General features: G+C 45.8%; 1 protein-coding gene across 2 annotated transcripts in view; it reads right to left on the bottom strand.

The window, feature by feature from the left end:
- Positions 1-25,650, bottom strand: part of col4a2 (collagen, type IV, alpha 2) — a 65,067-nt gene that overhangs the window by 31,761 nt on the left and 7,656 nt on the right. For both annotated transcript variants that reach the window (XM_013137799.4, XM_013137800.4), the window contains exon 4: positions 11,335-11,415. In XM_013137799.4, the coding sequence (XP_012993253.2) occupies positions 11,335-11,415 (81 nt within the window). The remainder of the gene's footprint in view (positions 1-11,334; positions 11,416-25,650) is intronic.

Below are 25,650 nucleotides of genomic sequence, written 5' to 3'. Positions count from 1 at the left end.
AGGGATGGGGAGGTGTGGGGAGGGATGGGGAGGGATGGGGAGGTGTGGGGAGGGATGGGGAGGGATGGGGAGGGATGGGGAGGGATGGGGAGGGATGGGGAGGGAGGCATAAGGAAGGACACGCCCATGATTCCAATGACTAAGGTCTTTCTCCATGTGGGGAACTCTTTCCAATGAACATTAGGCATCATCTGACACACACACACACACACACAAACACAAACACACGCACAAACACAGATGGTTGTTTTACTTGTGGGAACTCTTTCCCACAAAATATGTTTTCCCTAACAAGTAAACTATCCTAAAAATCTAACCCTAACCTTAACCCCAAACCTAAAATACAGTTTAAAAAAAGGACAGAATACATGTCCTTACTGGTCTTCATATTCCAGGGGTTGCTATCCAGAGGGCTTCTGGTTCCATAACCACAGTAACACACTGTGTGTGTGTTGTGTGTGCTAAAGCCCTGGGGTTTCTCAGGCTGAGAACAGCAGGGATGTGCACTCCACTCTCCCAGAGGTCTTTGGGGGGGCTTGACACCTGTGTTATTACCTCACACTGCTGGAACGACACATCTGCAGTCTGAGGCCCAGAGACGTGTGAGTGAGAGGGAGAACAGGACTCAGCTGCAGTGTGTGTGTGTGTGTGTGTGTGTGTAAGGGAATTCACACGCCTCTAAAAGCCATTGTCACACTAATAATTGGTGTTTTTGGGCTCTTTCCAGCTCACATCCTTCTAACACATCCCACAAAAGTCTGGGCCCTGTACATCGGCGGTCTCTGAGGGCCCCTCCCCTCTTTATTCAGGATTCAAACATTTGAGGGCCCCTCCACATGTTGGGGCCCTATATGCTTAGTACACCATCTATTCTCACTGACGCTACTGCCAGTGAGAATAGAGTTACATATTTAAATGACCACGGGAGGATTCAGAAGTCTGAAATGACAGTTATGGAGGCCCTAAACAACTGTTTATGTAGCTTACGCTGCTTTATAATGCCTATTATTCTGGGAATATCTGTCGCCTGATGACTCAAACCTCTCCAGCTGCATTGTTCTCTGTGTGTTTCAGTCTGGGTCCCTTTCCACTGCACTAGTTCACACAAAGTCAAAGTAAGGGATGTTGCACAGAGTAGAATAAACCAATCTCTAACTAATCAGAGTATCGAAGCAAGTTCCACATTTACGACGTGTGGCTTTAAATCAGTCAGTTTCCATGTCAAATGCAATGCCTCAAGCTCTCAAATTGGGAGTTTAAATCCGAGGCCAAGAAGACACAGTGGCACTTCAGAAATGTCCAGGGGCGTATCCATCCATCCATCCATCTTCTTCCGCTTATCCGGGGCCGGGTCGCGGGGGCAGCAGTCTAAGCAGAGATGCCCAGACTTCCCTCTCCCCAGACACTTCCTCCAGCTCTTCCGGAGGGGACACCGAGGCGTTCCCAGGCCAGCCGGGAGACATAGTCCCTCCAGCATGTCCTAGGTCTTCCCCGGGGTCTCCTCCCGGTGGGACGGGACCGGAACACCTTCCCAGGAAGGCGTTCCGGAGGCATCCGAAACAGATGCCCAAGCCACCTCAGCTGACCCCTCTCGATGTGGAGGAGCAGCGGCTTTACTCTGAGCTCCTCCAGGGGCCTATCATTCAAATCAATTCAAAATAGCACAAACAAATACATGAGGGGCATATTCATGACATACTGAAAGTTTTCAATGACGACAACATCCATTGAGAACTGGAATACTGCATCTATAATGATTGGAGGCTGACAGGGACCATAAGGTGGGATCAGTCATGATTTTCAGATGACTGACATGGCCAACGGCCAATCCAGCCACGCATGCTTCTATGATTCACCATTCTGAAGAGCCTCTGCTTCTCCGCTGCCAGCTGGCATTTCCACAGCGTACGCGTTGAACGTCACAAATCTGGAAACGGTCATGTTCCCACGCCAGGGTAGAGCCTCCCTGCTCTCTCCCCAGCTGTGAAGGGCATTCCTGGGCTGAACACCGGACACACCAACTGCTCGGGGCAGACGTCCAAGCGTGGGCAGTAGATTGGACTCTGGGACTTACACTAAGGCAGCGAGACTGGGGGATGAGTGCTAATCTTCACTTGGTGCAATGGGGAGATTTGGTGCCAAACATTGACACAGATGCCTGCAGCTGCCCACACACCCACACACACCGAACACCTCTTCCAGGCCCCTGCTCAGCTTCTCTCCCCACGGTTTAATTCGGCAGGAGTAACAGGGTGACCCACTGTTTCCAATCCTGCCCGTGGGTGGTTCTAATAGCCCGGGCCTGGACTCCAAGAATCTCCAATTCTGGTATTTATGGGGAACACATGGGGTTGTCGTAGCGACACACAATTCTGGTCACATTTTGCAGGAGACCCCAAAGACCCAGCCTGAACCTGGCAGTCATTCTACTGCCCCGTCGACACAGCAAGAACGACATTTCACATTTCAGACACGCGAAGATAATAACCAGTGGAATAGCAAGTAATGTGGTCCACACCTTGACCTGTGCTGTGTGTGTGTGTGTGTGTGTGTGTGTTGAATGTGTGTAATGAGTGTCCTGGGGAAAACCGGAAGGACAGTTAACAATAGGTATTGACAGGGGAGATGTGATGTCATGGGAGAGAGAGAGAAGAAAGAGAGAGAGAGAGAGAGGGGGTGGGTATCCCCCTCTTCCTGTTCAGCTTTGGGACACAAAGGTCATTCAAGTCCCTGGGAAAGTGTCTCTGAGATTACACAGAGTACTGGCCTGGGGGGGCTGAGAGGCAAAGCAGCGGACAGGAGAACAATATGGTGATATGAAAAAATATATAAGACGTTTGGATAAAATAGAAGATTCAGTGACAGAAGCTCTCACATAAGTGGCAAAGTGACATAGCGGGGTACAGGGAACCCCATCATCATGACCTCACACTACGACACCTCAGACTTTGTATATATTATTAGTTTGGTAAAAGCACAACGCTTGCAATGCATATGGGGTTGATTCCCAGAGGGGACCAGTATGAAAATGGATGCAGTCACTACTGTAGGTCTGTAACGTGACTGAAATGTAAGCATGAAAAAGACCCAGAGAGGAAGGGCTGAGACGGCATCTGTACCGCACAGTCTATATGGGAATGTGGATGTCTGGGAAATCAATTAAACCCATCACATTGTTTCCCGGAACGGTTTCCGTCTGGGAGGACAAGCACTTCGCGTTGGACCTCCTCAGAGTTGACCTTTACCGCCACTATAAGCCCCTCCCTGATACACGAGCCCTTTACTCCACTCGTACCAGTCAAGTTGTTTGTTCTTTAAAAATCCCTCAGGTCTACTGAAGCATACAGTCCCGTCCACAGGAGGCAAGTATAAACTAACCGTAGACATTATTCAAAACGGACTATTTGTCTAAAGCTAATAGTCGGCATGTGTTTGTACAGGTTATATGCTTGTGTACCGAAACCCCCAGCAAGGAGGGTGTAAAAGGACAATGTGACCCTGCAGGGACATTTCTCCGGTCACCGTGACAAAAAAGTATTTTTGTGTACTATGGTTTTAGGGTAAAACTTGCAACTGGAGTTAAAGTTACAGTATCTCAAAAAAGTGAGTACACCCCTCACATTGTTGTTAATATTTGATTATATCTGTTCATGTGACAACACTGAAGAAATGACAATGTACAATGTAAAGTAGTGAGTGCACAGCTTGTATGACAGTGTAAATTTGCTGTCCCTTCAAAATAACACAACACACAGCCATTCATTTCTAAAGTGAGTACACCCCTAGGTGAAAATGTCCAAATTGGGCTCAAATTGTCAATATTTTGTGTGGCCACCATCATTTTCCTGCACTGCCTTTACCCTCTTGGGCATGGAGTTCACCAGAGCTTCATAGGTTGCCACTGGAGTCCTCTTCTACTCCTCTATGACAGCATCACAGAGCTGGTGGATGTTAGAGAACTTGTGCTCCTCCACCTTCCGTTTGAGGATGCCCCACAAATGCTCAGTAGGGTTTAGGTCTGGAAACATGCTTGGCCAGTCCATCACCTTTACCCTCAGCTTCTTTAGCAAGGCAGTGGATGTCTTGGAGGTGTGTTTGGGGTCGTTATCACGTTGGAATACTGCCCTGCGGCCCAGTTTCCGAAGGGAGGGGATCATGCTCTGCTTCAGTATGTCACAGTACATGTTGGCATTCATGGTTCCCTCAATGAACTGTAGCTCCCCAGTGCCGGCAGCACTCATTCAGCCCAAGACCATGACACTCCCACCACCATGCATGACTGTAGGCAAGACACACTTGTCTTTGTACTTCTCACCTGGTTTCCAACACACACGCTTGACACCATCTGAACCAAATATGTTAATCTTCGTCTCATCAGACCACAGGACATGGTTCCAGTAATCCATGTCCTTCAGCAAACTGTTTGCAGGCTTTCTTGTGCATCATCTTTAGAAGAGGCTTCCTTCTGGGACGACAGCCATGCAGACCAATTTGATGCAGTATGCGGCGTATGGTCTGAGCACTGACAGGCTGACCCCCCCACCCCTTCAACCTCTGCAGCAATGCTGGCAGCACTCATAGGTCGATTTCCCAAAGACAACCTCTGGATATGACGCTGAGCATGTGCACTCAACGTCTTTTGGTCGACCATGGCGAGGCCTGTTCTGAGTGGAACCTGTCCTGTCAAAACGCTGTATGGTCTTGGCAACCGTGCTGCAGCTCAGTTTCAGGGTCTTGGCAAACATCTTATAGCCTAGGCCATCTTTATGTAGAGCAACAATTATTTTTTTCAGATCCTCATAGAGTTATTTGCCATGAGGTGCCATGTTGAACATCCAGTGACCAGTATGAGTGAGAGTGAGAGCGATGACACCAAATTTTACACACCTGCTCGGCATTCACACCTGAGACCTTGTAACACTAATGAGTCACATGACACTGGGGAAGGAAAATGGCTAATTGGGCCCAATTTGGACATTTTCACTTAGGGGTGTACTCACTTTGGTTGCCAGCGGTTTAGACATGAATGGCTGTGTGTTGAGTTATTTGGAGGGGACAGCAAATTTACACTGTTATACAAGCTGTACACTCACTACTTTATATTGTAGCAAAGTGTCATTTCTTCAGTGTTGTCACATGAAAAGATAATCAAATATTTACAAAAATGGGAGAGGTGTACTCACTTTTTTTGAGGTACTGCATTATAGTTACAGTTAGAGTTAAAGATAGGAGTTAGATTTTGGAGTTAGGGCTAGGTTTAGGATTAAGATTAGGATTTAAGTTAAATTAAAAGTTGTTGTTAAGTTTGGGGTTACATTTTTTAACAGAGTATATTGCATTTAGTGCATTCATCTTAAAATAGCTAGGTTGAACATCACTCAAACTAGGTGGTCCCCAAAAGGACAACACCACACTACACTGGTGTGTGTGTGCTTTCATGTGTACATGTATATGTGTGTGCACTACTTCTGAGAGATGTTCCTCTATCCGTCACACACAATGCACCTCTTGTCCCTAAAACGCAGCCATCATCTCTAAATGTAACAACAAGGCCCTTTACAAGGCTCTTAAAGCTGGGGCACAGCTGGGTGCAGGATCAACGGGTCAAACATCTCTTCCTTTGAGGAGAAGAAAATGGGAAAGTGAGAGAAGAGACTCATTTGACCATAGCAGTGTCATGAGGGATATATAAATAAAAATAATTAGGAGTTATAAAGACTGTGTGTCTGGGACAGTGTACGTGTGTGTGTTTGTGTGTGTGTCTGGAATAAGATTAAGATGTAAGTCTGGCCGTGACTTTTAAATGGTATGCATGTTCTAAGAATAACCATACTCAACATTAACGGCCTGTCTGTTTGAGATAGAAATGCCACCATTTACTTTACTGAATTTGCAGTGTTGACTCAAATTCTAAATGTTACCTAAAAGCAAAAACATCACTGTACAATTCCAATACTGTAGTACCTCTCTTTAACAAAGTTAGAATTGACCCCCACCTTGTAACCTTGTGATGGACATCCTGAAAGGAAAATAATCAAACAACACGTTCTGCAGTATGACACAGAGTCTACACTCCATATAACATTGATATGAACCTACTAAAGAAATGTCTCAACAAATCCATTCAGAAAACTCAGCTGTGCTCAGGAGATGGCAACAAATGAGCTGAAACAGACTCACTATGACCATAGAGATGTCAAAACTAACAGTGCTTTGTGGAATCTATTATGTGTAAAGATTTAACAGGCATGTTAAAGGAGAATCTCATAATTTTACAAACTTGATGGTGGGAAAACAGTGGGACAAAATGACTTTTGATGGAGCTTCCAAAAACCCGAAATAGACTGAACTATGGTTAAACTCTATGTAAACACAAAGTCGATGTGATCCCATGACAATTTGGTTTTGTGGTGTTTAGATGATGATTTCTTCAATTTGTTATTGATATATTCAACCAGCAGAACACTCTGTCTGGAATAATGAGGGCAGATTCACAGGGTTGTCCCCAAATCCCCTTTAACTAACATCAGACAAAATGGAGTTGATTTCAGGTGATTTTGACATTACTTCCATTTGACATAACTTCCACTGATCAGCTAAAGCAATCTGATGTTTGCCTGGCTATTTAAAGAACCATGTATGCCAGTTTCTCTTGGTCTATGTAAATACTTTTTGGAAGAAGAAGCATTAAACATCATGTTATTAATTAGTTACATTCTTCTTTAAGAGTTCAGTTATTCTTCTTGACATCCTTCAAATCCTGACCAGTTTTTTCACAGGCTTGGGTCATTTCTTTTTAAATTATCATTGAAGCTCTAAAGACGTTTCTCTGTTGGTTGCCATGAAAACCGTTTAAATTATCATTAAAGCTCTAAAGACGTTTCTCTGTTGGTTGCCATGAAAACCGTTTGGAGGTTTTGGGAATAAAAAAACAACAACAAAAACACCCTTGGAAAATCTAACTATTGGGAAATGGGCAGCTATTGTGAGAAACACATCCTCACACATACACCCTAAAAAAGGCACAAGAAACGCACCCACCCACACACACACACAGCTGCTAGCTGCCTGTCTAAATCCTCGTTCTACAAAGGAATGTTTAATTTCACGTCATTTACAGCATCATGCCCACAAATGGCCAGGACAAGAGCCGGTGATTCACACAGACTGTCTCTACAGGAGAAAAAAAACAAAAAAACAGCGGCACTCCATCCCAAATCGTTAGTGATCGCAGCAGGTTTGGACAGACAAGCCCCAGCCCCTGCCCAGCCTCTCCCCAGCCCCTGCCCAGCCCTTTCCCTCTCACCAGCACCTCCCCCCTTCTCTCACCCACACGCCGCTGTTCTTTCTCATCACTGCTCCGCTGGGCGTAGTCCACCACTGACAGGCAGCACTGAGGTGTGTATGGCCCCTAAGATCAGGGTTTTACACACTTGGACGCGGTTCAGGATAGCACGTTCGCCCGACACGCTTGCAGCCCGACTGACATCACGGTTGTTCGGCTGGTGTTCTCCCCAAAGGTCAGTGGAGGTGAAGTCTAACCTGTCAGTGAATCAGTCCATTTGCCCTCGCTGTTGATTCTGCCCTCGCTTTGGTCAGGGCCCCCTCTTATCGTCTGAGGCAATGGGTCCATCAAACAGCCATCAGCCAGGATAGGTTGATTATGATCTACGCCATGGGGTCAGCAACAGGCGGCGCGCAGGCAAAGTCTGCCTGTTAGCACATTTTATGGGATTTACATTTTCTTTTTGTCAGACATTCTGGTAAATGAGCTTCATTTAGTAAATCTATTCCCAAGTATTCTCACAAAAAAACTAGGGATTTTGTAGTCATGTGTCAATGTAAATGAAGGTTACATTGAGGTTTTGTGTACATGTGTGTTTTTGTACAAATGGTTTGGCGGCTGAATCTAGCTGCCTACTCCGGCAGACATTCCTCACTGATGCCTATCACATGGACATCAGAGAGAATAGAGTATAAAAGGAGATTAAGGCGTTGATGGAGAGTTCACCAAGATCATCTCTCTTTCACACACACATGCACGCATGATCGCAAGCGCGCACACCCTCGCCCCACATTTTCTCTAGCGGGGACCTGCCAAAAACCTGATGGGGACCCATTGTTCAGGCTACACTATTTTTGCGAGGACACAGACATTGGATCACGCAAACACACATAGACCACAGGCATACTGTAAAAAGAACAAGTGGGCTCTCAGCTCTTCCCTCACGGAGAAAGGCCACAGGATTCGGGACTGTTCCATAGTTCTGACCCTTGCAGAGTGTAGGCATGGAAGTTAATGATGGGCAAGGAATTCCAGAAGTACAGTGGTCATGCTCTTGTTTTCATGGAACATGGACATTAGGCCATTTATAGGCACGCATGCATGCATGTCCACAGTCATTCATTTACTGTAACAAATAGAATTGGAGTGCTTGTCATTTCCTGTTCCACATCAGTCGTGTCCCTTGGCATTTCCCAAGATGGGACGAGGAGCTCTTCTGGGACTAATCTTTTCCAAACTGGAACCGAACAATCGCTGTCTCTCTTTCTCTTTGATTATGTATATTTCTCTTGGAAACGGACGCCGTCAAATTGCGGAGCACAGAAAAACTGTGCAATTGAAGTAATTAAAATAATTTCTCTTTCCTGTAATATTCCATTCCAATTTTGGATGTGTTATGAGAGGAACCAAGTACAAAGTACCGCAATGATCTGCTAAAAATGTATTTTTCTAGACGGAGAATGTCTTAATTCATAATACTGTGGCTTTTGTCCAGGATTGGCTTGCTACACTGTTGTACGTGTTGTATTTGGTCTGTGGCCAAGAGGTTTCATTTTTGACAGTTTGTGGTCAAACAGGTAAGCACCTTTAGAATTATTTCGGGAGCCACTCATAAATGGTCTGCGAGTTGCCGTGAGCTAGCTGTTGAAGGCCTTCACTTTATAGTGTAACGGACACCAGATTTGTGTTATTAGCCAGCATTATTGTACTGGGGTTGCGGGTTACAACCCACAACAACTTTGACTATGAATGAAATGTGAGTGTGACAGAGCCTAGAACAGAGTGTTATTTTGACATCCACCCTCTGTGTGTTAAAGCCTCCCAGCATGCCAGGGATGTAGGTGGGGTGGGGGGGGGGGGTGGTTGTCCTGCCAAATCACTTCTCACCCAGACACTAAACACCCATGAAATCACCGTCTCTGGAACACAACTTTCTCCCTGACAACTTTCCCTCACACGGTCATCTCTCCCTGTAACCTGCCATTCCTCCCGTCAGAGAGGCCTGCCTCCGCTTCTCTGTCCATCTCCGTTCCCCTTGTTCCCACTGCATTGTGTTCTATGGGGGGGGGGGGTAGGGGTCAACAAGCTAGGGGAGATTACAGTTGTTTTTGACGGGGTCGGTCGACGCCCTCCTACAACCGCGTGGAGTAGCCGCGGAACGACGCGGAACAACCTGTTTCCGCGGAACAACGTGTGACAGTGAATGGCCCCTGAGAATGGCTGATGTTTGTGAGGTCTCCAGTTTAAATACAAACAGCCGCCGTTCGTTTAGCACAGCTGTGGTCCAAACCCTGCCAATCCAGAGGCCTGTGAACCAACAGCAGAACAATGTGAAGAGTCCACTGCTGATTAAACAAACCCAAGACAGAGATAGAGGGACATGAATAGAGAGAGAGAAAGAGAGAGAGAGAGAGAGAGAGAGAGAGAGAGAGAGCGATGGGAATACATCTGTGAGGAGAATCAGCTCTTCTGTTTGGTTCCTGAACCAATCCATCAACCTGATTGGTAAAAGATGTGGATTTGGCTCAACTGACAGCTCTTTGGTTCATGAGAATGAATGGCAGAAATATGCTGATAATGAACAGGAATGAGCGAAACAACAGATACTAAGAAAGAAAACAGAATTAGAAAAAAAACTTTTGCCATTTAAACACATTCAGTCATAACAACAGACCACACCTAGCGTGCAACTCAGCGAGAGTGTTCAAAATGCAACCATCGAACCCTTCTCAGTAGAACCCAGTAGAACTAGACCCAGTAGACTCGTGGAGAAGGAGGGGTTGGTAGAGACCCGAGGATGTTATACATGGTTACAACATACAGCGCTTATTATTTCTCACATTCCGGCGTGGAAAATTGAAGGGCAAATTCCTGTGAGATAATGGGGTAATTTTTTATTTGCGTTTTCTCTGCGGGAACAAGGGTCAGCGTGCACAACGTCTCAAAGTGCCAACAATGGAGAGATACCCTCTCACAGCCTTGGCACTGCTGCTATGACACAGTAGAACAATAACATTTACCCTCTTCATCCGGCCAAGACAGGAGACGTAGGGAGAGTGATGGAGGAGATTGTGCTGGCGGTCTGACCCTCACGTACAATGCCTTTGCATCCTAAAAAGTTGGTATGTTCTTCCTTTCTGCCCTCCATCCAATGCTATTCGGGGGCGGAGTCACTGGCTTGTTGTTGTCTCTCTGTTGCGCACTTGTGCCATTGGGCTGTACTCTGCTGGCAATACTCGGCCCTCATTCAGGGTGGTTGCAGTTGGTGGGTGTCCCTTTGGTTGATGCTTGGCAATGTGGGTGGATTGATTTCCTGCTTGTTGGGCCCTGTCCGGGGCCTCCCCCAAATAGGGCCACAGTGTCACTGGACCCTCCTGTCTCAGCCCCAAGGTCTTATGCTGCTATATTATTGTGCTGGGGGAGTAGGGTCAGTTCTCCTTCTCCACTATAAATCCTTGTAGATCTAAGAAATGCATTTTCTCTTCCATTATGGGTTTGACATCACCCCGAGCTGGTGACCATTTAGCGGGTCGTCATTGCAATCAGACACCCTCATGCTTCAGTAATAACACACTGCCAAAAGCATATCTCTGCTCATTGCTGTTCCGTGTACAGATCCAGTCCCCTTATTGGTTCATTGACCACCCCCTTCTCCTCCTCCTGGCCCACTATGTCATTATAAACTCCTGGTGTTTACTTTCTCCCTGCTTTTGAAACATCTGCCTTGGATCTGTCCCCCTACTCCTCCCACTGACACCCCCCTCCTCCCCACACCTCCTCCCCACACCTCCTCTCCCACCCACTGCCAAGTTAACGGCGCGAGTTCCACTACTTACCACGAACGGCGCGTGCGCTAATGTGGCATAAACAAGAGCTGAAGTGGTTAGGCAATATATCTCACTAGTGGAAATGCGGGTGACTCAGACTGTCGTGGACGATGGAACCATTGTTGTGGTGCTTTCAGACCTCCCGGAGAGCCAATAGAAGTGTGGAGTAGTGACGGACAGCGCGGAGGTTAAGAGGTAGAACAACGTAGAACAGTTACTTACCCTGGCCCCTTTCTCAGGAAAGCACTGACAACCTCCACTGCAGTCTCTTCCGCCACATGGAACACTGTGCTTCTTATCGCCCTGGAGAACAGCACAAAGAGAACCGGCTTAGAGAGAACCACACAATCGTCCCACTCATTCCGCGCATGAAAAGCCCCGAACAATTGGTTAATGTGTATCTTAGAGGTTAAGCATGCTATATGGCTGTGTGGGGGGGTGTCCGTGGGAGTTGGACACGCTACCCATGCAGCTGAGTTGTTAGGTCAGGGTGATTGCAATGCCAGAGTTGAAGGTTTGAATCCTATAGGGGCCCAGCTGATCCGGATCAACGCCAAGTGACTTGTACTCATTGTAAATGCTGTAGGCCTGTATTTACAATAGACGCTATATACAGAGACGGGACATTATTTCAAGGTGGTTTACCGAAGCAGGAAAATCATATGAATGATGATATGGATTTTAACTGATAAAACATTTTGATAGAGGTTTCTTTTTATGTTGTCAGTGCAAATTAGGTCTGAAAATTTAAAGACAACACACGTTCGCAACCACAGGATGATCAAACGAAAACAGCACATCTGTGTACTGTGGTGTAATACTGGCAGGGGAGGGGGCGTGGCACTGTGTAGTGATGTGTACCCTACGGTCGTTTCGCAGTGGTTCGTATGACTCATTTCAGCCACTAAAGCCCCTGGACACTCCGACTGACAGGACAGACGGAAGACACATGTTCCGTCCGTGCGAAAAACCTCTCACGGGTCTCAGAGGGGTCCTGTATTCTGACAGCAGGGATGGGCCTGTGGAAAGCCCCCAGACTCGCCTGTGGGTCCCACGACCGCGGAACACGGACATAATGGAGACCTGATGAGTGTGTACATGACATGATCCAGAACAGACATTATGTAGCCTATGGGGATTCCTGAAGAGCGGGTGGGGGCCAGTGGCTGTGTGGTAGCCTGTTCTGCTGTGGCTGTCACCGAAGACGAGGGTTTGGGGGGTCACCTGGACGCGGCGTGCAGGTAGACCGTCGTTATATTACAGGGCATGTGAGCTAAGAACGCGTTTGTATTTACACAGACTCATTTGACACATCAAGCCAAATCAAAGTTTGTATAGCGCTTGCAACAAAGTAGCGTTTCTAGGTGCTTCTTAAATACAAGAAGACCCTCAAGACATAACTAAAACATGAATTGTAACATTTATGAATATATACTTTATTTTCTGAGAAGAAATTGCAGAACAGTGGTTAAGAGGACCTTTTGTTCCACACGATTTTCCATAGCTAGGCCTGACAACGACAGCAATGAAATAAAACAAAAAAACAAAAACAGCTAAACAACTCCCTATCAGAGAACAACTTCATGGATAGAACGTGAATCTCATTAGACCTCAAGGCTGGTTTATCTCATGACGTCATCAAACCCTGTCCTCCTACACCCCCACCCACTCAGTCATACCAGTGCCTGCTTAGACAGCTATGTCCAAACCCAATCCATCACCCCCCCCCCTCCCCCCCACAACTAAACTCCCAAAACGTTCCTCAAATCCTCAGAGCAAGCGGTGCCTCAGGAATTGTAGGAATTCTGCCTCATTAAAACGACACGACATGTCGGGCACTGATGTGACAAAGAGCACATTGAGACCCTCCGCGGCCTGACAAAGTGAGTCTTTCACCCCGCAGACAACGTCCTTTCATGGTCCCCACACTAACCCACCACAAAAGGACCTTCTTCCCCATGGGATGTATGGCGCGCCGTCTTCTCCCCGACTGTCTGCATCTGTCTATCGACCGACACAGCCTTGACTTAACAGTGTCATTCTGCTTTAAACATTACAATGACCTGGTTTCACCCAGCCGGGCTGGAAAACCCAACGACCTAACAACAGGACACACCACCTCCGGACCTTCGGACAGGACAGAGACGTACGTGAAGGGGGGGGGGGGGGGGGGGGGGCATCACAAAGGGCTGTGTGGAATTAATCTGGGGTACATTTTGGCCACGGGGACATTTGATGACTATTTCAGCTGAGAACGAAGGCATTGTGTTTCCAGTGTTACACATATCCTGCCCCCACCCATTAGCATAGCATCAACATGCTCTTTCCAACATGACCTTTTCCATGTCTGTTACACTGATCGCCTTAACGTGCATTTAAACAAAGCAAGACTTCCTGGACAGGCCTTGGGTTTCACTGTGTGAAGCGTGGGGGGAAACTGACATCGGCCTAGCGGGAAGCCTGGAATGTCACAACGTGGTCCTGCTCATGAGATCAGTGGTTAGTCCATTGCTTGAGGTCATGAAGGATTATTGGAGACTCACTTCAGGGACAACCAGGGACATTTTTATTCAATCAGAACCAAGTTAGTAGCACACGCGTGAGCAGTATTGAATTTTCCAGTATTGAATTTGTTTTCCGTGTCCTCATATTTTACTAATAGTTTTGGAGGGAACACTAATAGAGTGGACGTCATCTTATCCAAGCACTAACAGTCTTGATTCGACTTGTTAAGCATGGCCCTGAGGATTAATTGATTGGGGTGAGACAAAGGCCAGCCACCGTACACAGCAACTGTACAGAACAAGGAATGAAGAACAGCGCTCTAGGAGGTCCCAGACACAAAGCCAGACATCCTCCTAGCATGTTCTCCCTGAACCTCTGATCGCGTCAAACCAGACCACCCACCTCCCCTTCACTAGGCTGATTGTTTGACTCAGCAACAAACATTTGGAATTTCTTTCATTGCTAATGACACTTAGTGTATTGGGCCAGAGGGCCCAGTCCCAATCTCTCACAGTGACAAGGTGAACACCAGACTATGTCGGCACAGCATGAGAGAGAGCAAAGGTGAGAGTCAGAGGAGATCAAAAGACTCATCCCCGCATAAAGATCCTGTACAACAGTTATATACAGTAAAGTGGATATAACAGAACCCGTTTCATTCCCCAGTCCTGTTCAATGTATAATGCTTATATAAATATTGACATGATGAATGAAGAGAGCATTCTATACATATTCTCCCCTAATTCTGAATGCACAGGACAGTTGGACTGCATTGCTATTGGCGGAATTATGTTGCTGCTAATTCAGCCATATCTATCCTGTCGGAATCTAAACCCACGGCGAAGACTCTCTCATCTGGAAATCTTTCTGTTGAATCCTCTCTATTGCATTTTACTCTGTGTTTATTGTCTTTCATGTGTTGTGCTCAGAACACGCCAGACAGTGGGCTGTAAGACCCTTCATGGTCACAGCTTTTTTCCTCATTGAGAGTTGCCTAATCAGAACAGACATTGTTCATGCAGACACAAAATGAAACCGCATAAACTGCAGGTCTTTGGCGCCGAAATTCCGAGCTCTACGGGGCAATGTTGTCCTCCAGACCCGGGAACATTTCACAAGAAAAAAATACAAATAAAAGGAAAACATTCACTAACCCAGATCGTTTTGGTGTGAGTGTTTGACCACAACTAAAAACAGCTGCATGACATTTTGTCCTTTAGACGATAGAGAAGTATGAGGCAATAGAGTGTCTGGCACATACGCACACACACACGCACACGCACACGCACCCACACCACCACCACCCCCACTCCCCATCCTCTTGTTGGCATGACCCAGTCCAGTCCTCCAACATTGTCCCAGGAACATAGCCGAGGGCATTGCATTGGGGTTTTCCAAACGATTTATTTTCTAGGAATAGCCTGGGACCTCTTGGAAGTGAACATGTCTACTGGCAGAGGTGTGCCCATCCTAACGTCACAGGAGTTAGCGGCTTTGTTTCCTGTTTGTTTCCAACATCCCCCCCGAAACAGGCCCCAAAGATAACTTCCCATTGAAACACTTCAAAGAGATAACGATTTTGCTGTGGCTTTGGCTTTAAGTCACAAGGTCAGGCTATCTGTTATTGCAGCTACTACTCATATGAAGGGAGATGAAGTCCACTTAAACAGGAAACTGTCCCAACGCGTGTGGGAGAGGTCAGAAGGAAATTACTTTAGTTTATCCAGGTCTTATACTATAACTGTGACTTCTTTATTTGTTACTAATTATTCAAGTATTATAGCCAATCAAAGTGTTCTGCAAACCCATCAAGAGGAAGCCTGTACAATCAGGACAGTGGTTTGTGTGTTTGTCTTTGGACCAGACAACAGCAAATTCTTCCCCACTTCAAATGGAGACTCCTCTTTCTGTGCGCATCAGATTGACTTTAAACAGGCTTATTCAATAATCTCTCACAGAGGATTTCACAAACTCCACAGACCGCAGATTAGTTCTACACATGAGACAGAGACAGCCGGCTTGCATCAGGGCCTTATTAGGACAGACAGCCCAGCGGTTAGGGGAGGAGGGCCAGGAACCCAAACGTTGCTAGATTGAATCCTCAAGCCGACATTGTGGAACAACGGTAGAATTGCTCCCTGGGCGCCCAGTGTTACAGTACCTGACACCTTCATCAATTCAAACGGGTTGACTCACAAGCAGAAGTGCAATTTCAGTCTAACCTTGTGTGAAGTCGATCTCTAAAGTGACCCTTGATGATGATGATGACAGACTCGAGTTAGCGGACGTCTGCTTTTGCCAAGGGCAATAAACAGCAAGACAATAACGTAACACTGCGCCTTCGAAAGACCGCCTCATCCATGAAACGGACGACATTATGGACGTGACCACTGTGTGTGTGTGTGTGTGACTGTCTGTTTCTCTGTGTTTTTTCTGTACAGTACGCATTTCCCCCTTGAATGAAACTTAAGCGATTTTTCTTGTTGTCTGCCAGAATAGAGTCTGTCCTGTCAGTGGGTGGTGGCTGTAAGATGAATGTCTTTTTAATGAAGAAAACTGAGCTGGCACAGACCGATGCCTCACGTTTTTTATGACTGAAAAGGATCCTCCCAATCTTGTACCTCAAATCCCATATTATGTCTATGTGGTTATAGCACACACACACACACACACACACACACACATAGACACACTCACACACAGACACACTCACACACACACACACTCACACTGGGTTATTGATGACTGAGACATCCCTGTTTCCAGCCCTCCATCCACCTCTGTACCCCGCTGCCTCCAAGGCCAACTCACCGTCCCAAGCCTTGTAAAGCCATGATCTACTGTCGCTGTTCTCAGATCGTCCTATTCACACCTATGATAACACTAGGGCCTGAACATGAACTCCGGTCATTCATGCAGCGCTTACGGGGCGGGGGACCAGACCGCTACGCCAGTGGTCGCCATCATTGCCATTGTGGTTTGTCCCATGTTCCTGCGATTTAAGCCATGAGCACGGCCTCTTGGAACTGTTTGGTAACATTTCAATGAGACATAACAAACATTATTGCCGGCCATTGTGGTAGACCTGTGGTCAGTCTGACTCACAGTGGCTGTGATTCGGCACAAGCAGACATAAGCACATCCTCACCACATCCCAGCGTGTCCAGCCCGGCAGGATAAACAGCCATGTGGAGGGGGGGGGGGCTGATTCCCCGGCTATGTCCATGGGACAGTGTTAGAGAATTGGACTGGGTCACTCCAACGAGAGCAAGGGGAGTGGGGGGGATGTGTTTGTGTGTGTTGGTGCGTGTGTGTGTGTGTGTGTGTGTGTGTGGGGGGGGGAGGGGGTTAGGAAACGTCTGGGATCCCCAACACCCAGGGGAGAAAGAACATTCCACCCCACAGCCCACGCCGCCACTATGCATCATGAGAGGATTTAGAAGATTCTAGAGAAAACCAGACATCGGTCCCCTGACGACCAAGGACCAATGAGGACACAAGACGTCCTCAGAAGGACAAACATACACACACGCCCTCGTCTCCGGCCCATACGGTAACTCGACATGCAGCTGTGCACATCCTCCTCACAGCCTGAACATTCCATATCTCTCTTGGCGCATCATTTCCTGTAACGTCATAATCCCCCACAGGTCATTTATCTGTCACATATTAATACACGTATTCAGACAGGGACTGGAGAGGAAACACAAAGACACCCCCGTTATGACAGTGGGGGGAGGACGGGACAATGACATCCATTGAATCTCCTGTGACCTCGTTAAAGGTGGACTCTGCAACATGAGTGGGTCAATTTCAGTAAAAATTAAGAGCATTGAACTGTGACGCACATCTGGGTCTTTTGTTCAGATTCTGTGGCTACCGGCAGAGACTTGGTACCGTTCCAGAATCATAAACAGGTACTGATCCAAGTCTCTGCCGTTGGCTCTTCTCATGTACCCCAGCTTGTGACCACGCTATTTTGCTGAGTTAACCTTTAACTTGTTTAGACTTTGTCTTGTCTACATGCGGGTGGGTTGTGTGTGTTGCTATGTTCAATCACACAAGTTAGGACTGCATGAGTAAAGCCAAGATGAGATTAACATCAGCAACCATTACAGGGAAAGAAAGAAAACCTTGGCGCAGTATCAGCAGTTGACTTCTAAGTCGGAGTGTCACGAACAGGTCGCTGAGTCACAGATCATTCACAGCTCGTGAACGCCATGTCACAACACTCATTAATCTCAGTAACCCTAAACTGATGGAATTGACCTATCTTCCTTTAAAGATGGCTCCTCGTCTTACACACATGAAACGAGGAAGTGAAGCGCAAACCCTGTGTCCTTCCCATGACCCAGATCATAGTTCAGAAATGTTCTTCCTATTACCCAAAATGCATATGTATCAGAGAGGATGAGAGGTCAGGATCCCTGTTTGATCTTAAATGAGTCCTGACTGCCTCTTCACCCTAACACCATTTTCAAAGGAAACCCCAGAGCAGATAACATAAAGACCTTCTTTCACCAAATGACAGACTTTCAAAATAGTCCAATATTGAGTAAATACGGAATATTAAATATATCAATACATCACTTTATATATTCTGTAACTTCACCAAACTATTGGTGTTTAATTTAAATGTTATTTTTTCTCAATAGGCCAACTCCATGGGGACAGCTGGTCTTATTGGGATCTGAAAGAAAAATTCATTACAGGACGGTAGATCGGAACTGAATCTCCAGACTATAAACCACTGGAAAAATGACCGTGAGAGATTACTCTTCGGTCGCCCCTGGACCTCTTTCAGAATGTTTGGAGAAGGGTCATGCAATGAGATGTTTTCCACATGACCCCACTGTAGTATATGTAGTATCTGATTATAATAACATCATAATTTGTATTCATAGAGCACTTTTCAAAATCAAGTTATAAAGTGCTACACATTGCACATTGCATTTCAAGAAAAACATAAAACTCAAGTAAAATCAGGAAAGGCATTACGATAAAAATATGTTTTAAGTCGTGATTTAAAAGTGATCACAGAGATCAGCCGAGCTGATTTCCTCCGGCAAGCTGTTCCAGCGCCTCGGGTTCCTGACTGCAAACACTGTCCCCTTCAGTTTTCAGCCGGCACTCCAGAACAGACAAAAGACCTCTGCCCGAGGATCTCAAAGTACATGCCGGCACATAACGTGTGTGTGTGTGTTGGTGTGTATACGTGTGTGTTCAGAGTCTGTACTGTATGTCCCAGACGTTAATGTGTGTGTAGGTGTGTATACGTGTGTGTGTGTTCAGGGTCTGTACTGTATGTCCCAGACGTTAATGTGTGTGTAGGTGTGTATAGGTGTGTGTGTGTTCAGGGTCCGTACTGTATCTCCCAGACGTTAGTGTGTGTGTAGATGTGTGTAAATGTGTGTTTGTTCAGGGTCTGTACTGTATCTACCAGATGAGGAGCGGGAGATGGGAAGGAAGATTTACCTCAGACGGGAAGGAAGGTTTACCTCAGACGGGAAGGAAGGTTTACCTCAGACGGGAAGGAAGGTTTACCTCAGACGGGAAGGAAGGTTTACCTCAGACGGGAAGGAAGGTTTACCTCAGTGGGAAGGAAAGTTTACCTCAGTGGTAAAAGGCATATTGAGGGGGAAGGGCTCCACCTGTCCTCTCAGTGAGTTATTAATGACATGGAATGTGTCTGACCCTGTGTGTCTGTGTCTAAAGAGTGTACGGTAAGGAGGACATACCATGGCAGCTGTGGAACTTCACACTACTAGAAGTAGAAGAGCACACAGTGTGTGTGTGTGTGCTGGTGATAAACATCTCTAAAGTTCCCATGTAAAGTCACGTGTGTGTAAGACTGTGTATGTGTGTGTGTCTGTGTGTGTGGTTTGTGTGACTGCATAGTATATGTATGATTGTATGTCTGTACTTATCTAGATGTGTGTGTTGTCAACACGTAGTTAATCCTGTATATCTGGTGTGTGTTACTCCCTACACCAGCTGAAAGGTATTTGTGTGTAGGATTAAACACGTCACACGGCAAGAAGATGGGCATTGCAGACGTGGATGAATTTTCAAGACGATAAAACATGTCTTCTATGCAGTATTACACCTCAGCATACCCCGGTAGAACCACAATAGAATTGTGAACAGGAATTCAGGGCCCAATAAGAATCAGGTTTCCTCCAACACATTCAAGGAAATCGGCCAGTCAGGAATGTGACCCGCACAACAATGTCTAAATTAAGAGGACTGAACCGGTTCAAGGGAAAGAAAAGGACTTCTGAAAGCAGCAGCATTTAGGAACGGACAGGGACGTGTTTACCCCGGTGTTATGTAATATAATAACCTATATTACAAAAGTATTCATGAAGTTTTCTTCCAGGCCCACAAATAAATCCCAGTCATTGTTTGGAGCGCTGCTTCTGTCAGTCCCGCGACAGACGCGCCAGCTGGAAATCATTACCAGTGTTTATGTGTCCGCGTGAAACCTAATCGCGCCACCCAGGAACGCAAAGTTCTAAAAAGCCTCCTCCAGCAGGTGGAGAGGGCGGGCCGATCAGGACCAAGATTCCCGCCATCTGAGCAGTACTTATCCCTGTGCTGTGGCCAGATCAAAAAGCAATGCTGTCCTGTTCATAACTAAGCAACTGGAAAATGATTTTGCTTCCAAACCCTGGTTCTGATACTGTTAATCAGCTGTGAACATTTGACCGGTGGAATTACTCCATCAGTGTCCGTCTTTTAGGTATTTCTGAATGACACGTGCAGGTCAAACAGACAAGGTCCATGCCGGTCCAAATCTCCTTCCACAAGAGACATTTAAATAATCCTTCTCATTGTTAATTAGTATCATTGAACACCACAAATACTGAGACACTATAGCTCACAAAGAAACATTGTGAACCCTGACCAAAAGGCCAATATTACTACCAATTCTCTTTTGATTTTTGTCCATGTAATTGTCTCCCTTTCACACCTCTCTCAATTAAATGAAATAGGCCGTAATGGCCAGAAAGGCGTTGCAGAAGATGATGGTAAGAAAAAGAAATAACAGTAAATTACATTTAACTCGATTTCTCCATCTCTCAGCTCTTGCTTTCTCTACTTCTTTCTCTTCATCTCTCTCTCAGCTCCTTGCACAGAGAGTATCCCATCCCAAGGTCAATTCAATAACCAGAATAGCCTTCCTTAATAAAATAAAGCAGAATGTATGTTACTCCTACAGATTTCAACACTGTGTAGAAGGATCATCTTGTTGGCATTCAAATTTGGCTTGGTCATCACTCGCCTGTCTCTTCAAGGCAATATGAAAATGTCTCTAAATATGTTATAAAACACGCCACAACAATCCAAACCAGCCTAGATTACACTTTAGAATATAACTACTGGTGCCCCTGTGCTACAAGTTCAGAACTCTAAATTGAGGTTTGAGTCTTGACTTGTCTTGTCACATGCTAATGAGGGGCTGGAAAGCCCCGTTGGTAATTCATACGGACCAGCGTCACCCTGAGAGAAGGGAGGCATCACCAGCAGTGAGTTCCTGGTCTCATTCTTCACTAAAAACTAACTCAGTTGGCCTGGAAGCCTGTAAAACTAATGGATGTAATCAGGCAACTGAGCTGTCCAATGTTATTTTCTAATTGGAAGAGAGTAATGGCTTGGTGTAAATTGCTGTGAATAGATATACTATCCCTGCATTTCAGTTGCACATACATTCACTTAGGGGTGCACTCACTTTTGTTGCCAGCGGTTTTGACATAAATGGCTGTGTGTTGTTTTTTGGAGGGGACAGCAAATGTACACTGTTATACAAGCTGTACACTCACTACTTTATATTGTAGCAAAGTGTCATTTCTTCAGTGTTGTCACAACGAAAGATATAATCAAAAATGTGCACAAAAGTGAGAGGTGTACACACTTGCGTATTTTGTCGGATGCTCACTTACATTCTGCAACCATGTGTTGAGATGAGATTGGACCTAAGAGCTCCAACTACCCCCCTGGAAAATTACCAGCGAGTTGATGGACCAAATGCCCCCAGCACATAACAGAATTCGAGATGAAAGGTGAAATAAATGCTGCTCGTTATCTCACACAAACTGCTCTGTTCACACAGTCTGTCCTTGGAAGATACCAATCTGGGTAATGGCCCGAGATTGAATTTGCAGGGGGAAATTCCTTTGATGCATGAATTGCGAAACAGCATTTGAAAAACATGGGTTGATGGTTATTAATCAGAATGATTCTGAGTACTAGTTGGATGCTTTTCATAATGCACGTTTTCATAACGCATTTCGGTCAGCCATTTACAGAGGCCATGCAAATCTGGAAAACAAAACACATACAAAATACTTTTTGGATCAACTACAAACAAAGGACGAAATAGAACAACAGAACATAAAATAGCCCTAATGCCTAACTTTAACCCTAACTGGCAATGCCTGACCGTAATTCTAACTTTTGATCTGTTAACTTAAACAAACAAGCCATTTTTGACCCCTTGATATTGTTAGGTTAGAATCACACATATACACACACACACCAACCATGTAAAACATCAAACATACTGACATTTCTCTTGCCTAACAATGGGTTACTGACGCAGAACAGCAAGAAACACTGCATCTCCCATAAATGCCCTCCATTACGGAGATAAGAATCAAATCGTGTGGGCCACTACCCATTAAGAGATACTTTCATTTCAGCCATTTTGGCCCCTTCAGTCGCTCTGTTGGCCATCTGTCTGCACTAACACTACAATTCAGGCCATGTAGCTTCTTGCCCCAGCACCATTCATTTCCTGTGAGAGTCAGGAGTGTCAGATACCCGAGTCCCAAAACAATTCAGACACACTGCACTCACTAACATACACAAACTCTGAAATAGGAGTCAGTGGTCCTCCTATAGCCACAGATGAAACAATGAGAGAAGAAACCCAGAAAGTACATTTGGCTGAAGACAGGGAGAGAAAAAGGAAGGAACATCAATCACAAAACGTTCCCTGATGAGTTTCCATATGTGAACAACTGTGAGATAGAACCTAATGGACCATCCCTGGAAAGCAGTCAGAACACAGTCTGAGAACAAGGATAAAGGATGGGAATGGAGAGAGAGTGAGAGAGAAGGAATGGAGTGAGAGAGAGAGAATGGTGAAAGTGAGACAGAGGGAATGAGAGAGCAGGAATGGAGAAAGAGAGGGAATGGTGAGAGAGAGAGAAAGAGAGAGAGAGGGAATGGAAAGAGAGAGGGAATGGATTGAGAGTGAGACAGAGGGAATGAGAGAACAGGAATGGAGAGAGAGATGGGGAATAGAGAGGGAGAGAGAGGGAATGAAGAGAGCAAGAGAGAGGGAATGGAGAGGGAGAGGGGGAATGGAGAGGGAGAGAGGGAATGGAGAGGGAGAGAGGGAATGGAGAGAGAGACAGAGGGAAGGGAGAGGGAGAGAGATGGGAAATGTAGAGGGAGAGAGAAAATTATAGGGAGTGTGCTGGATTTAGTCGACGTAATGTGTGATCGAGAAAGACGTTAGAGTAGAAAGATTGAGTGAGTGAGAAAAAAGTTAAGTTAAGAGCAGTCTCCCTCCCATTCACAGCTGAACATCTCCACTCTGTACTGACTCTGCACACAGAGAGACTACACTGCATCTTCCAGGGGGACACGCTTCTAATCAGCACTTCCTGCTTTTGACTGAAGCAAATGGACGTGGGATTAGACTCTCTGGTGTGTATTCCTAACAGGTTAACCTATCCCCTCTGTCACTTCGGCTGGCCGGCTTCTTACTCATTTAATCAGATGATCAATGACGTCCAGATGGAAGGAATTCCTTCAATTCAATTACAACACTGGGACATGAGAGCCCTGAGAACTGTACGTAAGCATGTGTGTGTGTGTGTGTGTGTGTGTGTATGTGAATCTTGAGAACCAGACATTGGCATGGGAGATAAGACAGAGGGAAATAGCAGCCATCTTGAAAATGTCCCTTCCGCTCTTTGTGGTGATGTCAGGAGCACAGATTAACTGGCCTATTGTCAAGTGGCTCTTTACTAGACTGTGTTGAAGAAGAGGGAAGAGAGAGAACGAGTCAGAGAGTCAGAGAGAAAGAGTCAGAGAGAAAGGGAAAGAGTCAAAGAGAAAGTGTCAGAGAGTCAGAGAGAAAGGGAAAGAGTCAGAGAGAAAGAGTCAGAGAGAGTCAGAGAGTCAGAGAGAAAGAGTCAGAGAGAAAGAGAAAGAGTCAGAGAGAAAGAGTCAGAGAGAGAGTCAGAGAGGGAGAGAGAGAGAGAGAGGGAGAGAGAGAGAGAGAGGGAGAGAGAGACAGAGACATTGGAGAGGAGAAAAGTGAAGGAAAGACAGAAAGAGAGAGAATTTGTCACAGAGAAACCAGACCTGGTAAGTCTGCTGATGTGTGTGTGTGTGTGTGTGTGAATGTTTCAGCATTCTTATTCTGTCAAGCCGTGATCTAATTACATCAGAGTGCATCTTCTCCCGGACTGAAAGAGCCTGCACTAAGGGGAACAGGTGACAGTAAACTGACCAGAACAAACACAATGCAGCCTGGGGATCAGTACTGCCCATGCAGGGCAATTCTAAACATGGGTTCTGTGAGTGGAGAGACAGAGGCTTGGCTACCTGAAGGTTTTAATTGTTTTCCCGGGAACATATTAGTGTAAAGTCAATCTACACTAAAAAAGAACATGAGTTCAGCGAGAATGGAGAATCACAATCCTTCCTAATCAAGACCGCAGATTAGGAAGTATGAACCAGCAAGTTAAATGACTCCCAAATTAAACGTGCTAGTTCAAACAAATGACTCACTAAGATAATTAGTACCGGACACCTGCGGATAGAAGCGTATCTGTAGGAGACTGCGTGGATATGTCAGCCTGTTCCAAAGAGCTGAAACAATTCTTCCATCTGAGCTCATTCTCTTCCGTCATACCCACTGAAGACACACAGACAGGCCCCTCGCGGACAGACAGGCCCCTCGGAGAGAGGGTGAACAAGAGGAGGAGAGAGAGATGGACAGAGCACAGACAGTTTCCTGGTTCCGCTGCCGTTCTGCCAAGATGGTGCCAGTTTGAAAGATAAACAGATGGAAACAGATGAGCGAAAGACAACGGCAGAGACAAGGCTATAAAAGGAAGAGAGGGAGAGATGGAAAAGAGGGGAATTCTGCATCGCTTCCAAAGCCCAGGAGGATTGCAGAGAATGCTGTCTTGGAATCTTTTCAGCTTAGCCTGAACAGACCACCGAGTCCCTCTATCAATCACTGAGGGAGAGGAAGAGAGTCGTACAAAGGGGATATGGGGGAGAGAGAGAGGGAGACAAGAGAGAGGATGAGGGGGGAGAAGGAGGAAAGAGAGAGGGAGACGGGGGAGAGGGGAGAAGAAGAAGAGGGGGAGAGAGGGGAGACGGGAGAAACAGAGGGGAAAGTGGAATAAAGAGAAGGATATACCGGCAGAAGCAAGGGACAGAGAGAGAAAAGTGAGGATAGAAGAAATAACAAGAATAAAAGATGCGTGAGATTAAAAGAGGTTGATTGACAAATAAAGAGAGGTAGTCTGGCTTGAAAAATCAAGCCGACCACACAGAATCAATCTTAATTTCAGTTTTTTTTTACCCAAACACAAATACATTGTAGTGCATAGGGACTGATGCCTTTCTCTCAAAAAAAGAGACAAACAAACTGAAAAAAACATACTAATCAAGGGAAAAAGCTAACTTTATAAGAGCGCAGCTAAAGTAGATCAGTCTGACGTAATCAAAAACACATATATTATAATTTAGTTCCACAAAAATAACCATTAAGTTAATAAACATATATTACAATTGAAATGCACACAAATAAGCCAAAAGCTGCTTTTCAGCTGTGGTGCTGAGGTTTACCAGGATTATACTTTGTCACAGTTTGCGTTATTAAGTGTCATCCTTTGGGAAGAAGAATGGACAAGGCCTCTGTGGTCGAGGTGCGTAGAAGGAAGGGACGTACCGATCCGATACTGGCATTGGGAACGTGTCCAGAACTGCGTAAATGTATGG

Source organism: Esox lucius, chromosome 16, assembly GCF_011004845.1.
Source record: "Esox lucius isolate fEsoLuc1 chromosome 16, fEsoLuc1.pri, whole genome shotgun sequence".
Lineage (NCBI taxonomy): Eukaryota > Metazoa > Chordata > Actinopteri > Esociformes > Esocidae > Esox > Esox lucius.
Note: the sequence above shows the minus strand (reverse complement) of the source record. Positions and strands in the feature narration are given on the sequence as shown.